Below are 13,701 nucleotides of genomic sequence, written 5' to 3' on the forward strand. Positions count from 1 at the left end.
TTTTTTCTTCAAAGAAATAAAAATGTTAACCGAAAATGTAAAACATTGTGGTCCCAAAAAGCATTTAAAAATGTTTGAATGCCATTGCATTGGATGACAAATATCAAACCAAGCGTTTGTTTGAATAAACAGACTTCAGCACTCTTTTCAAGCCAATCATTGACAAAAACAACATTAAAAAGAAACATGTTCATTGTTAATGCAATCAAATATTATGACATTCACACATGTAAGGTTTAGGGTTGCAGTATATCAGTCACGTACGGTCTCATTTCGGACTTTTATGTTGAAGTTTTGGTTTAGTTTCCTGTTCTTATCTTGCAGTCTTTTTTATTTTTGGCTCCTTTGATTATTTCAGTGTAACCATTTGCTGTGTTTGGTTCTTGTTTTCTTGGTTGTTTCTAATTTAGTGTCATTTAATCCAAAACTTCAAAATAAAAGTCCAAAATGAGGATTATGTGACAAAAAAGCACATTCACTGTATTAGCAAATATTTTAGTTGGTGAGCAAGTGTAAACCATCTTTAGTAAATATTTTCATATATCCTGTACCATTGATTGAATATATAAGTTATGCATGTAAAAACCACAGAATACTAATTTATATAAGAAATTGCATATATAACTCATATATATGTGTTTGAAATTAATAATGCATGTTTTTGTGTGTTTTCTTTTATTTAGTAATAACAAAACAAGGTGTTTGCAAACACTTTTGACCATGACTGTAGATATGCAACTCCTTTAAAATCTCAAATACTAAAAAAACCGAACTACAGTAAAAACAAAAGAACTGAAAAACGGCCAGAGATATAAATCAAACTAGTTTCTAATAATACTTAGTAATGTTTTCTAACTGGAGAGAATGTCTCACTGGTGTCTTGTTGTTCTGAGTGCTGTTTTCTTTAGTGTCTTGTGGAAGCACACATGCTTTCTACCCTTCGCTCTCCTATTATCTGCTAGCAGAGACAGAGCTTTTTAACAACATAGTTCTAAGACTTATGCAATAAATATGAATGTTTCCTGAGGTCTTGAAGTCAAGGCTCCTCAAGGAGGTGAATACTGACATCACCGTCACACGTCTGCCCGATCGCTCGGTCACTGATGATGTCACATGTCCCGTCTGTGGATGTCTTCCTCAGCCTTTCATATGTTCATCTGAGAAAGAGCGAGAGAGAATGGAAGAAGTGGTGTGAGATTAGCCACAAAAATTAAAGGATATCCTGGGTTTACATCTATCTACTACAGTACACAGTCATTTGTTGGTTAACAAATGCAAAAACGTTTCCAGCCACCAGAGGGAGCCAGACAAAATAATTTGACTCAGCATGAACTGAACCAGTGGAAAAACTGACTACAGTTTTGATGGAAAAAGGCTTAGGTTTAAGTGGAGGACAGTAAAAAACAAACAAACAAAAAAAAAAAAAAAACGGATTCTCACGTGTCACTGTGGAGCACCACACAAACACAATTAACCCTCAGACCACATTATGTAAAAAAACAAATAAATACTGATTTTATATAAATATATATTCATTGTTAATTAGTCAAAAACATAATTGGACTAAAATAAAACAGCTTTATAACAATTTTTCATACAAAATATATCGATATAAATGATAACTTCAAAAGTTCAAAACTGGTCAGTAATGTTTTTAAAAAAAAATTTATGAAATACGTTTATTTAAATATAACTTTTATTCAATGTGATTTTATAAAAATGTAAGCAATTCTCTAGTGTTGTTCTGTGTGTCATTTATAAATCCCATGAATCCACAGAGGGTTAAATGTCCAGAGCAGCTGTAAGGATCAATCGTGAAGAGAAGCATTTCTGTAAATCCCTGGAGCTATTGATAGTTAATGTGAAATATTTGCCAACCGCCCACAATTTCTTAACAAAAACTGACCCTCCCTCAATGCAACTCCACTACAATTATTACACGACCCTGAATTTTTGCTGAATAAAATCCAATTTTATTATTTTTGAGGTGCCGATTTCAAAAATAGCTGCTGTTTTGCTCCAGCACTCCAGCAAATTCTCACAAAATATGTGAATTTTTATAGCATTTCTGCTTTTGATAATAATTTTTTATGTGAAGATGTCTTGCATTAACACTTAATCAGCAAAACAACTGCCACATACACACGATTCCTGTCTGATCCTGAACTACATTACAACTATTTGTTCATTCTCAGCCCATTTTCACACACTTGCATGCGTTTGAACACATTATTTTATGCCTAATCCAGTATAAAACTGTATGTGATGGAATTTTTTTAATGGAAATTTTTGAACTCAGCATGATCAAATTAGATAATATAAGGCCTTTTTTGGAAATAAAAATAACCTTTACAGTCTACAGTGTTCTTCTCTGGGTGTTCACGAATCTGGACTATTTAGCTATGACTAAAGAAATAATTATGAGTGTTTTCAATTCATCTACTGATGACAAATGTGCCAGACAGACTTCCTGTGGGGATTTTTATGCGTGGTTTTAGACAGTGAACTTCAGGCCAAGGCAGTAAAGGGAGAGAAGAGGAAGAGGAAACTACAAACCAAAAGGATTTATTATAGAAAACCAAACACACTTGGAGGAATATTCCTGTTCTGCTTGATTACTCACTCACCTCCTGTCTGGACTTTGAGGAGGCGGAGTTACAGGAAGAGGACACGCCCAGCAGGGAACACTCTTCCGCAGGCTCGGTGTGGCCGCTGTCCATGGAGACCGTATCGCTCGCTTCCGGCTGGGTCACTTTCTTTGAAATAGACTTCATTTCAGGGATCTGAGCAACCTGAAACCTGCCAATTCACGTGTGGGTGACACAGAGGTCAGTGAGTCAGTGATGTGTCTCTCAGCAGAACTGAGTGTGTATGTGAGAATGAGAGCAAACCAACACACCTGATGATTTACAGGCCTGCTCCAAAACCTAGAGAGACTCTCTGAACTCTGACACTAGCACTGATATACTGATATAAGTTAATATATTCAAATATGCACAAAAATACACTAAACTCAGTAATATTGGTGGAAACATTATTTAATTATTGCTAAGTTAGATAATATATATATTTTTTTAATGTTATCATGTTACAATCCTACTTTTTTTTCCTCTTTTTTTTTTTTTTTGTTGATTCAGTCCATGTCCTATTTAAAATTTTAGCTAACTGCTATGCTTTCTGGGATCAATTCCTAAAAAAGTCAAACAATTTAAGTTAAAACTACTAAAATATACCATGGTTGGTAATTTAAATAAACCTGAAATTAAATAAAATAGAATTATTAGATGAAAAATGTAACTCATAAAGGTTTATTTAATAAATACATACATATATATATATATATATAGAGAGAGAGAGAGAGAGAGAGAGAGAGAGAGAGAGAGAGAGAGAGTGAGAGTGAGGGATAGAGTATGAAAAGCACATACTGTAATAAAATTACTAATAGAAATTTGAAATTGAAGTAACTGATGTATTTCAAAATATGAATGAATACTATAATAGAATGTAAAAGCACTTAAATAATTAAAACATAACTAAATAAACTACTGCAATTGCAAGACTGCCTAAGAATAAGCATCTTAATTTTTGGGGGGGAAATGGTTTGGATGGGCTTTATATGGGAACTGCATTTATGATGTCTAATAACATTCACTAGGTGTTACTAAACAGAAGCGTGAATAAAGGCCCTTCTTCTCAGAATTCACATAATTGTATATTTTATCTTCTCTTTTTTTCTCACCTCCCTACAGACAGGATGTTGACCTCCGGCGTCTTGACCAGGTTCGTGGGGCTCTTGTGCGTGTCGATGGGCAGCAGCAGCTCGGGCCACTTCTTCTGACTGCAGCGGGAGCAGCAGAGGCCGGAGCGCGGCGCTAGCCCGTTTATAGTGTGCAAGTGATGCTGGTGAGAACACAGCCGCGGTAACGACCGGAACGGAGAGAAATGAGGAAGAGCCGGAAACCTGAGAGAGAGACACACAGACAGAGACTCTTACAAACTCATAGCAATACTGTGTGTATATATGTATATAAAACTCAAAGGACTGGGAAACAGTGCAAGCTTGTGATGCTCACATGAACATCTCAGCTCAATATGTTGCCTCTAAACAACACCTTACCAAATAGAAATCACCTAAACGATTCAGAACACCTTAATAATCACATAGCAACACCTAAGAGTCAGTACTACAATCCAGTCCAAATCCAGTGTTTATTAATGCTTAGGCATACCAACGAAGCTTGATTTTTGTCATACAGGAAGAGGCATGTTATCGTAGCAGTGCAGATGGTTCTTAAAATAAGTCTTGAAGTATATTCAGGTCTTCAGTGGGCAGACTGAAAGCACATAAACCCAAACACATAGATGTAGTCCTGATATCCACGCGCCCCCCTCCCACAGTTGCATTGTGATGATGTCAGGGTTCCTGAGCGCGCAGCAGCTGTGTAACGCAGAACTCTCGGCCTGGAATTAAAGGATAAGCAGACGGCACATGCTGTTATTTCAGCATCTATTTCAGATCTCTGTGCCAGTACATTTCCGAGAGGTCACTGTGTAGCTGTGATGATGTCAGAGAGATGTAGCAGGCTCGGTCTCTCTCATCACTGTCAGGATGCATTTGACATCATAAAATGCATAATTAAGACTCTGAAATATGATTGGATGTGCGGTAAAACAGTAGATATACAATAATGACCAAAACATAATAGCTGAACTTGTGATTTTTTATTTTATCTTTCTCTCTGGTTTTAAGGGACCTTGACCTGACTGTGGTGATGCTGCAGTCAGATAATGAGCACACACTTCCTTCTTGATGATTTATAGCTCTCTCAGCGCAAACTAGGTGCAACCTCATTAACACAGGCACGATCTCTCCCTTAGCTCTTCTAACACTTGATTGACTTTTCTTTAAGGAGTTCACAAGAACGAGCTGCATCTTTAGCTCAGCTAATGTAACTGGGAATTCCTCTCAGAGCTCAATTTATTTGGTTACTGCTGGAGATGAGACATGCAACGACTCAAGCATGAACTGTTCATCTTCAGTCATATACACTAAGATTCAGAAGATGGGAGATTTTTTATTGTTTATGATAGAAGTTTCTTCTGATCACCAAAGCTGCATTTATTTGATTAAAATATGAAATATTATTCAATTTAAAACCATACTTTTCTTTTTGAAATGAATATATTTAAAATGTAATATATTCCTGTGAACACAAGCTTAATTTCCAGCATAATTTCTCTAGTCTCCAGTGTAATTTTTTTCAGGATTCTTTGATGAATAGCTCCAATAAGCAGCATTTTTATTTGAAATAGAAATCTTTTGTAACATTATAAATGTTTGTCCTGTTTCCTGAATAAAAATATTAATTTCAGTATTCAATCTTATGTGTAAAATGTACATTTCACACTTTAAATCCTTGTAATTATCTCATAAGGCAACATTAAACCTATAATCTCATAAATGACATGCTTTAAAAATCGCTTGCTTTTTATTATTTACAATGGGGAATATTTAAGTTAGCATTCGAGCAAACAAGTCACTCTCTACCTAGTTAGGGAATGTGAATATAAATGAACTTTGTAACTTTCTTAGGAACAGCAACATAATGAATACAAAGTTTCAGTGGAATCAGCTGCCCTTAACATCTTAAAAATCCCATCGATTTAGGGACAAAAATATATTGTGTAATAAAAAAATGCCAAAATATAATTGCATGGCTGTTAAGGAATATTTATGGACAATGCATTTTCTCAGTATAAAGTTAATTTTGGACTCTGTGTGTAAGTATTTCGAGCATGTTTCTGTATATTCCTACTTGATGGATGAGCTCTTGTTGAGGGCCATCTGTTTATTCTCATATTCCAGCAGAAGTTCTTCCAGAGCAGCTGCATTTTCTGTAACCCACAAACACATTAAGACACAATCAAACTCTGATCTCACAGTGTGATGTGAGTTCAGTGTGCCGAGAAACACCACACACCTTTCTTCTCTGTGATGATCCGCACCAGAATGCTGATGGTGTCTTCATCGGGGTCATCAATGATGTATGGACAAGGGTTTCCTGAAGAGGAAGAGCAAAAACTCTTGAAGTTTATATACTTCCTGTTATATTTTATCTCAGAGTTTTTAAATAGAAGCCAAATAAATATATTTAAAAAATAAGACATAAAAGATCAAATGTCACAGTCCAGTTTCACCCCAATTTCCAAAAATAAATTATATTTTTAGAATTAACAAATTGTATTTTGGATTCATAAAATGAGTTTATTATTTGTATTATTATTATTATTATTGTATTTTGTCCTGATAATTGGTAATTTAATAAATACTTTTTTAATAAAGATTAGCATATATGCAAATTACATTAAATACTATAAATATTTAACTATTTGTTTTTATCAATTAAAAAAAGTTTTATTGTTTTATTTCAACATTACTGTTAACTAAAACTAATAAAAATAATTTTCTGTAATTAAAATGAAGCTGAAATAAATAAATACAAAATATTTGATGATAAACTTAAAATAATTATATATTGCCTTGCCAATCCAACTGAAATATTAATACCTAACAATAAGTAAAAAGATAAATAAACAAAAATACATGAAAGCTAAACAGAAATATAAAAAGTAATAAAAATGACAATTGCACAAAGCAAATTCACTTTACAACTTAAAATACTGAAAATACAAAGCTAATTAAATAAATGAATGCTATAATAGTATATATATATATAATTCTAAAACAACAATGCTTCACAACTTGGGGGAACATTAACCTAAAAATAAGCTTCACTTTCTCACTTTCTTTGTGCAAATGACACATACTGTATACCTATGGGGTATTGTTGTGATGTCACCCCCATCATTAGTTGCTATTTTTAAGAGTTTAACAGCAAAGGGAAGCCACTGTGCTCCGTCCACATCCATACCAGTTAAAACACGCCAATTCACCATTAATCACCACAGGCAGAAGGGATCATAATACACCAAAAATGTTGTAACACCATTGCTGAACTCTGACTGTGACACATTTGTGGAGCATACAGAAGGCTCAGTGTGCAGTTAACAGTGTCTCTATGGTAACTATATCCCAGAGTTCCACAGTGAGGCAGCTGCAGACGGAGAGAAGAGCTCACTCAGCGCTCTGCTACTGTATATTCACGTCAGCACTGCCGCACAGCCAAAGACACACATTAGAAACATATTCATGGATCTAATGAAGGACAAACGTCAAAATATCAGTGTTATTTACTGGAAAGAAAGACTGTTTTTAAGCAAAACATCTGACTTCACCTTCAGATGATTTAGTGAGGGTATTCTACAACAAAATTTCCCACTAGACTTGATGCAATGTATTGCAGAACAATTTTATCTAGTAGCTTCCATCTAATTTCAAACTTGCTGCAAGCCATAAAAAGGCTCTTTTTAGCTCTGTCATTATTGTACTAATACATTTATTGTGCTTGAAGTGTCTCGGCTGTGACAGGAGGATGCTGGGAAATGCATCTTTGACATCTTTATAGTTTTATCTCTGAAGAAGAAGTGTGGCAAACGACATAAAGACAATGCTGATGCCACCTGAGCTGAATCATCTTCTACATACCGCACCAGACCTCTCTTAGAAAGTAAAGCTGATAATCGAATGCTCGGACATCTATACGGATTCATCTCACAGCTGAAACCTCTATATCAGATTACTGTTCGACTGTTAGAATTATAAGTGCTGGTCAAGGTAGAAGTGCTCGTGAATGCTTGAAAGCACTTTGACTTCTTACATAAACGGTGCACTATGTCACCCAGTAGGCTATTTTCTTCTTCTGAAGCATATAAGAACGATGTGAATCTGCTGTAGTTCACACTGACCACATTAGAACTAGAGAACATCTACTGTACAAGCAGAGAACCGACTGAATTATTGATCTAAGGAAAGGAGATACAGCAGGAGTGTTTTGAATGCTGCTCAAAGATAGATGAGGAAAGCGGAGAACCCTTAAGTGTCCACACAGCAATGCCCTGATGCACTGTAAGAGTTTTGCATGAGCAAAGAACCAAAAATCTGCATCTTTTATCATACTGATGGTGCTGCTATACTATAAAGTGATAATTCTCTCACAGTCGTGTACTGCTTTAAAGGAATACTTCACTCAAAAAAATGTATTTGCTGAAAGTTTTCTCACCCTCAGGACATCCAAGATGTAGATGAGTTTGTTTCTTCATAAGAATAGATTTGGGGAAATGTAGCATTGCATCCCTTGCTCACCAGTGGATCCTCTGCAGTGAATGGGTGCCGTCAGAATAAGAGTCCAAACAGCTGATAAAAACATCACAATAATCCACACCACTTAACATCTGGTGAAGCAGAAAGCTGCATGCTTGTAAGAAACAAATCCATCAAGATGTTTTAACATTAAACCATCACTTCTAACAAAAATATGATTCCAGAATCCACAATAATGCTTAATCTAGTGAAAAAGTCAATCTCTGTTGTCCCCTCAGACTGTTTTGGATTATAAACAGTACTTGATCTGTGCATATTTCTCTCCTGATACACTGGAAAAGCATTCTTATGGATTAAAGACTAAAATCGCCTTAATGATGGCTTTGTTTCTTAAAATCATGCAACGTTTAATTTCTCCAGATGTTAACTGACGGACTGTAGTGGTGTGGATTACTTGTGGATTACTGTGATGTTTTTATCAGCTGTTTGGACTCTCATTATGACGGCACCCATTCACTGCAGAGGATCCATTGGTGAGCAAGTGATATAACACAACATTTCTTAAAATCTGATGTAGAAACAAACTCATCTACATCTTGGATATCCTGATGGTGAGTACATTTTCAGGTGAACTCTTCCTTTTATCACCATGCACAGCCTCTTGGGGCTTACATGATTAACTTCATTATTCTACGGCAAACAATTAATTATCCTGGCTGACATCTTGAACAAAACCTTGAATCCAGTTCTGCTGCTCCGCTTATTCAGCTGTAAAACACGCTGTGATTGAGGTTTCATATACCTGGAGATGTACCCGCTTTACAGGCCGAACCTGAATCATCATACACTAGCGCTACTGTAAATGAAACACTGAGCTCATCACAACAGCGGCGGATCCACCCAATAATTCACATACACTACACACACAGGAGAACAGAGAACAGCATAAATCAAACTCAGGTCGAGTGAGTTTTAACAGACAGCAGGCGAGCTGTATGGAGCTGTTTGCATCATTAATATACTGTAGGTGTGTGCTGGACTGTTTTGTATGTTTGACTTTCAGGGAGTTGTGATTACAGGGGTTTCTTTAAAAGGTTCATATCAAATTTGATATGATAAAAGACTCAAAACATCTTCCACAGTCCAGAAAGTGCATTTAATGAAACCAGCTTACAAAAACAAGACGTTCTAAAAATCCACAAATTTCTGATGTCAAATGAATGAATTTAAATATTTGATAACTATTAAGAAAAAAATCAGAGATGGTGGAACATGATGTCTTTTTGGTCCGATCAGAATACTGTATATATGTCCTGTTAAAGCCATATAATCTAAAGTTTGGGGTCAGTAAGATTTTTTATGTATTTGAATTAAGTCTCTTATGCTCACTGAGGCTGCATTTATTGCATCAAAAATACAGTACAATTTGTAATATTCTGAAATATTATTAACATTTTGAACAGCTTTTGTCTATGTGAATATATTTAAAAATGAAATTTATTCACGTGATGCAGAGCTGAATTTTCATAAATCATTCTAATTTGCTGGTCAAGAAATATTTCTGATTATTATCAATGTTGAAAACAGTTGTGCTGCTTCATATTTTTGTGGAAACCATGAAACACTTTTATTTTCCAACAGAGGAAGACAGTTTAAGTAAAGGAGGAATACTGACTCCGGAGTCATGGCTGCATTACCACCTCAGATGTGCATTATTTTCTCAACCACATCTCAAAGCATTGTTCAGATGTTTTTTATTTCAAGAAATTTGCCATCTTCCTGTCATTAAAACATGCTTGTTGAACTTGTTTCTTACGCACCTCATCCAAAGCTTTCCATTGCTAATTCCAATTCCTAATGTCTTTTAAGATCTAATAACGAAGGCTTGAGATTAATGCATTTTATAACTTCTAGATTAATGCAGTTATAAATGCAGTCTAATAAATAGATAGAGTGATTAAGCACGTGTGAATTACCTGTGTCTGTGCGTCTCTCAACATCACTACTAAAAGTGAATCATTAAGTTGAAATGCTTCAAGAACAGTAACGTCACCACCTCGCTACTGAGAAATGGCACGTAGCTTTTAAGGCGTGAAAGTATTTCATTGACAAACTTGCGGGGCAATGCTGACAAGAAGTTTCTGTGCATGAGTGTGTGTGCCTGTACCTGTATGTGTGTGTGTGAGAGTGATCAGGAGAAAAAAGCGTGCTTTCTGTAGAGTTGTTATATTTATTTGGTCAGTGTCTTTTGGGCTTTTGGGTCTTTTGCTGTTGTTGGTAGCCCGTAGTATAACATTTTTTAACTATTTCTCTTCATTACCCCCCCACCCCACTTCGAAGTGCTTAGAATATCTATGCATAAATCTGTCCCCATGTAATTGTGTGCAATACCTTCTTTCTGCGGAGTGCCAGCTTCTGCGTCCACCCCGTCTTTCTCGGCGTTGCAGCGGAAGCCCTTCTTCTTGAGCAGGTTACAGATGAGAATCCCCAGCAGGCCCATCACACAGAAGATGGGCACCAGGGCAAACACGGCATACTCCGTGCTCTTCTCCTCTGGACCCTGAACACTGGTGGCGTTCCTGATGGAGGTGCTCTTACCAACATTACGTCTGTGCCGGCTGTAGGGCTCTGTAGATTGAATACAGGTGACATAATTACAAATGAAACAATTCTAGGCTCAAAATATGCAAAAGGGGCAAGTAAATGTAAAAAATCATGTAATAATATATGTATTGTATATACAGTACAGACCAAAAGTTTGGAAACATTACTATTTTTAATGTTTTTGAAAGAAGTTTCTTGTGCTCATCAAGCCTGCATTTATTTGATCAAAAATACAGAAAAAACTGTAATATTGTGATATATTATTACAATTTAAAATAATTGTTTCTAAATGTATTATACTTTAAATTATCATTTATTTCTGTGATGCAAAGCTGCATTTTTAGGATCAGTATCACATGATCCTTTAGAAATCATTCTAATATGATGATTCATATCATTATCAAGTTGGAAACAGTTCTGCTGCCTAATATTTTTTCAGAACATGTGATTCTTTTTTAGGATACTTTGATGAATAAAAAGTAAAAAAAAAAAAAAGAAGCTATGTTTTTAAAATATAAATATTTTGTAATAACAATATACACTACCGGTCAGTAATTTGGGGTCAGTAAATTGTTTTTCTCTTTCTTTTTTTAATACAATTTATTCAGCAAGGATGTGTTAACTTGATAAAAAGTGATAGTAAAGAAAATATATTATTAGAATATATATTATTCGAATTTTTTTCTTTTATTTTGAATAAATGCAGTTATTTTTACCCTTTTATTGATCAAATATATTAGACAGCAGAACTGTTTCCAACACTCATAATAAATCAGAATATTAGAATGATTTCTAAATGATCATGTGATCGACTGATGTTACATGTGACACTGAAGGCTGGAGGAATGATGCTGAAAATTCAGCTTTGCATCACAGGAAAAAAATATCTTTTTAAAGTATATTCAAATAGAAAACTATTATTTTAAGTTGTAATAATATTTCACAATATTACATTTTTTTCTGTATTTTTGATCAAATAAATGCAGGCTTGATGATGAGCAGAAGAAACTTCTTTCAAAAAGATTAAAAATAATAATGTTTCCAATTTTTTGGTCTGTACTGTATGTGATATGAGTAAACCGATCAGATAGAGGGGTGCTGCCTTCACTTTTCTAGGTTTGCTGTGTATCTTCCATACAGCACTGATGTATGAAATGCTGAACACTTACTCCTGACGCAGGCGTGGAGGGTGGAGGACTTCCGTGTAGCAGCAGGGTGAAACCTGAAAAATATGTCAGTTCAGCGATAAGCCTCCTCTACGCTTTCCATTTCATTCAGTTTTGGAAAGTTTGCGGGACTAGAAAAACACATCTGTTGTGAAATCAAAGTGATGCAGGGATGAAGACTTAATATTTTTTGCTCTTTACCCGGGAAGGCATCCTCCACACACAGCGTCAGAGAGTGAGGTCGGTGCGGTCGAGATCCAGCGCTTCAGTGTCCCGCAGGAGAGATGTGGGCGGCACGGCTCAGTGTCATGGGTATCAGAGAAGCTGCCTGCTGGGCAAGTCCGGCACAATCCGGTCTCACCGGGACTCTCAACTTCCCCACAAGCCTTAAAGAAACAAATACACAGCACTAAGATTGTGCGAAAGAAGAACCATCTGTTATGTCTCTCATTCTGGAATGAAATGTGTTTTAGAAAAGATCAAGATCAATAAATAAACAAATGAATACATTAATATATATATTTATATATGTGTGTGCACTTGGTATTAAAATAAGATTGAAAACAGTAATGACAATTTACGGGGAAAGTGTACTTGATTGTACAATGGAAACAGAGGAAATAATGTCATAATGCAAAAAAATCTCAATGGGCCCAATATATTTTTTTTTTTACATTTTCTATTGAAATGTTCCCTGGACATTTTTTCATGAGATATACTCACTAGACTGCACTGTATAGGTTTGAAAAAAAAATCTTTAATGTACATAAATGCAATAATAAACTAAACAGGAGTGAATTCCCTGGACAGAGATTGTAATGTAGGACGTAGTGGAACAGAGAAATGTTTATGGACTGTGTTTTGGTGTTATCTCTCACCGTGGTGGGCTCTTGTCCGGCTGGACAGAGCGGACACACACACCCGTCCTCCCACCGACACTGCGCCGCTAATGTCCCACATAACTCCAGCAGCTACAGAGACACACACAAATGACAGCAGTCAGTGTTTAAACTGTATAAATACTAGTACAACACATTGGCTAAAACAGGAGAGTAGAGTAAAGTGTAGTTTAAGGCAAGAAGTTTTGTCTTATATTACTAGTTTTCTATAATGTTATGTTGAAATATTCAAAAAAGGTATCATTTAGCTAAATATGCTCTAATATGCATACATTTCCTGAACAGAAATCTGAACATTGGATAAAGCCAGATCCAAAATTATTTTTTCATTTTGTTGAAACATTTTTGGATTTTTGGATATTCCTTTCTATCACATAAGAAATCAGAAAATACTGTCAACTGCCAGAAAAACAATTACCAATTTTTTTTAAGGAACTCTTTAAATCAGTCAAATGATATATGAAGAAACCCCTCTGTAAAAACCTTCATAATAAAGACTATGATTCATAATACCTTCATAACATAGAAGAATACTGGATTATGTTATTGAAATTTCACATTTAATTCAATGTATCACTTAGTGCTTCTCTGTAGATTTTTCATTTTTGAGTGAAATTTGTTTCTACACAAAACTGTTTTCAGTGTAGATTTCTGGCTTGAGAAAAAAAACTCTTTTTGAAACTCTCAAATGTGTTTCTTAATTGAAATCTACAGATGCAAATACTGTAGATTAAGTGTAATAACAAATAATAAACACTTAAATTTGTATTTTGTAAGTTTCTTGCCACTAGTCTAAGAGAAGACAAGTTTA

The 13,701-nt window shown here is 35.2% G+C and overlaps 1 protein-coding gene across 3 annotated transcripts in view; it reads right to left on the minus strand.

The window, feature by feature from the left end:
• Nucleotides 1–672: 672 nt before the first annotated feature.
• LOC113076751 (tumor necrosis factor receptor superfamily member 19L-like) overlaps nt 673–13,701 on the minus strand; it is a 29,652-nt gene continuing 16,623 nt past the window's right edge. For 2 of the 3 annotated variants that reach the window (XM_026249446.1, XM_026249447.1), the window contains exons 3-11: nt 12,870–12,962; nt 12,193–12,377; nt 11,995–12,047; nt 10,613–10,849; nt 5,982–6,062; nt 5,817–5,895; nt 3,740–3,961; nt 2,628–2,799; nt 673–1,157 (exon numbers count right to left, since the gene is read on the minus strand). In XM_026249446.1, the coding sequence (XP_026105231.1) occupies nt 1,146–1,157; nt 2,628–2,799; nt 3,740–3,961; nt 5,817–5,895; nt 5,982–6,062; nt 10,613–10,849; nt 11,995–12,047; nt 12,193–12,377; nt 12,870–12,962 (1,134 nt within the window). In that variant the 3' untranslated portion in view covers nt 673–1,145. Of the gene's footprint in view, nt 1,158–2,627; nt 2,800–3,739; nt 3,962–5,816; nt 5,896–5,981; nt 6,063–10,612; nt 10,850–11,994; nt 12,048–12,192; nt 12,378–12,869; nt 12,963–13,701 lie in introns of those variants that run through there. The other variant, XM_026249448.1, reaches the window with a different exon arrangement.

This window comes from Carassius auratus, unplaced genomic scaffold, assembly GCF_003368295.1.
Source record: "Carassius auratus strain Wakin unplaced genomic scaffold, ASM336829v1 scaf_tig00021147, whole genome shotgun sequence".
In the NCBI taxonomy this organism is placed as follows: domain Eukaryota; kingdom Metazoa; phylum Chordata; class Actinopteri; order Cypriniformes; family Cyprinidae; genus Carassius; species Carassius auratus.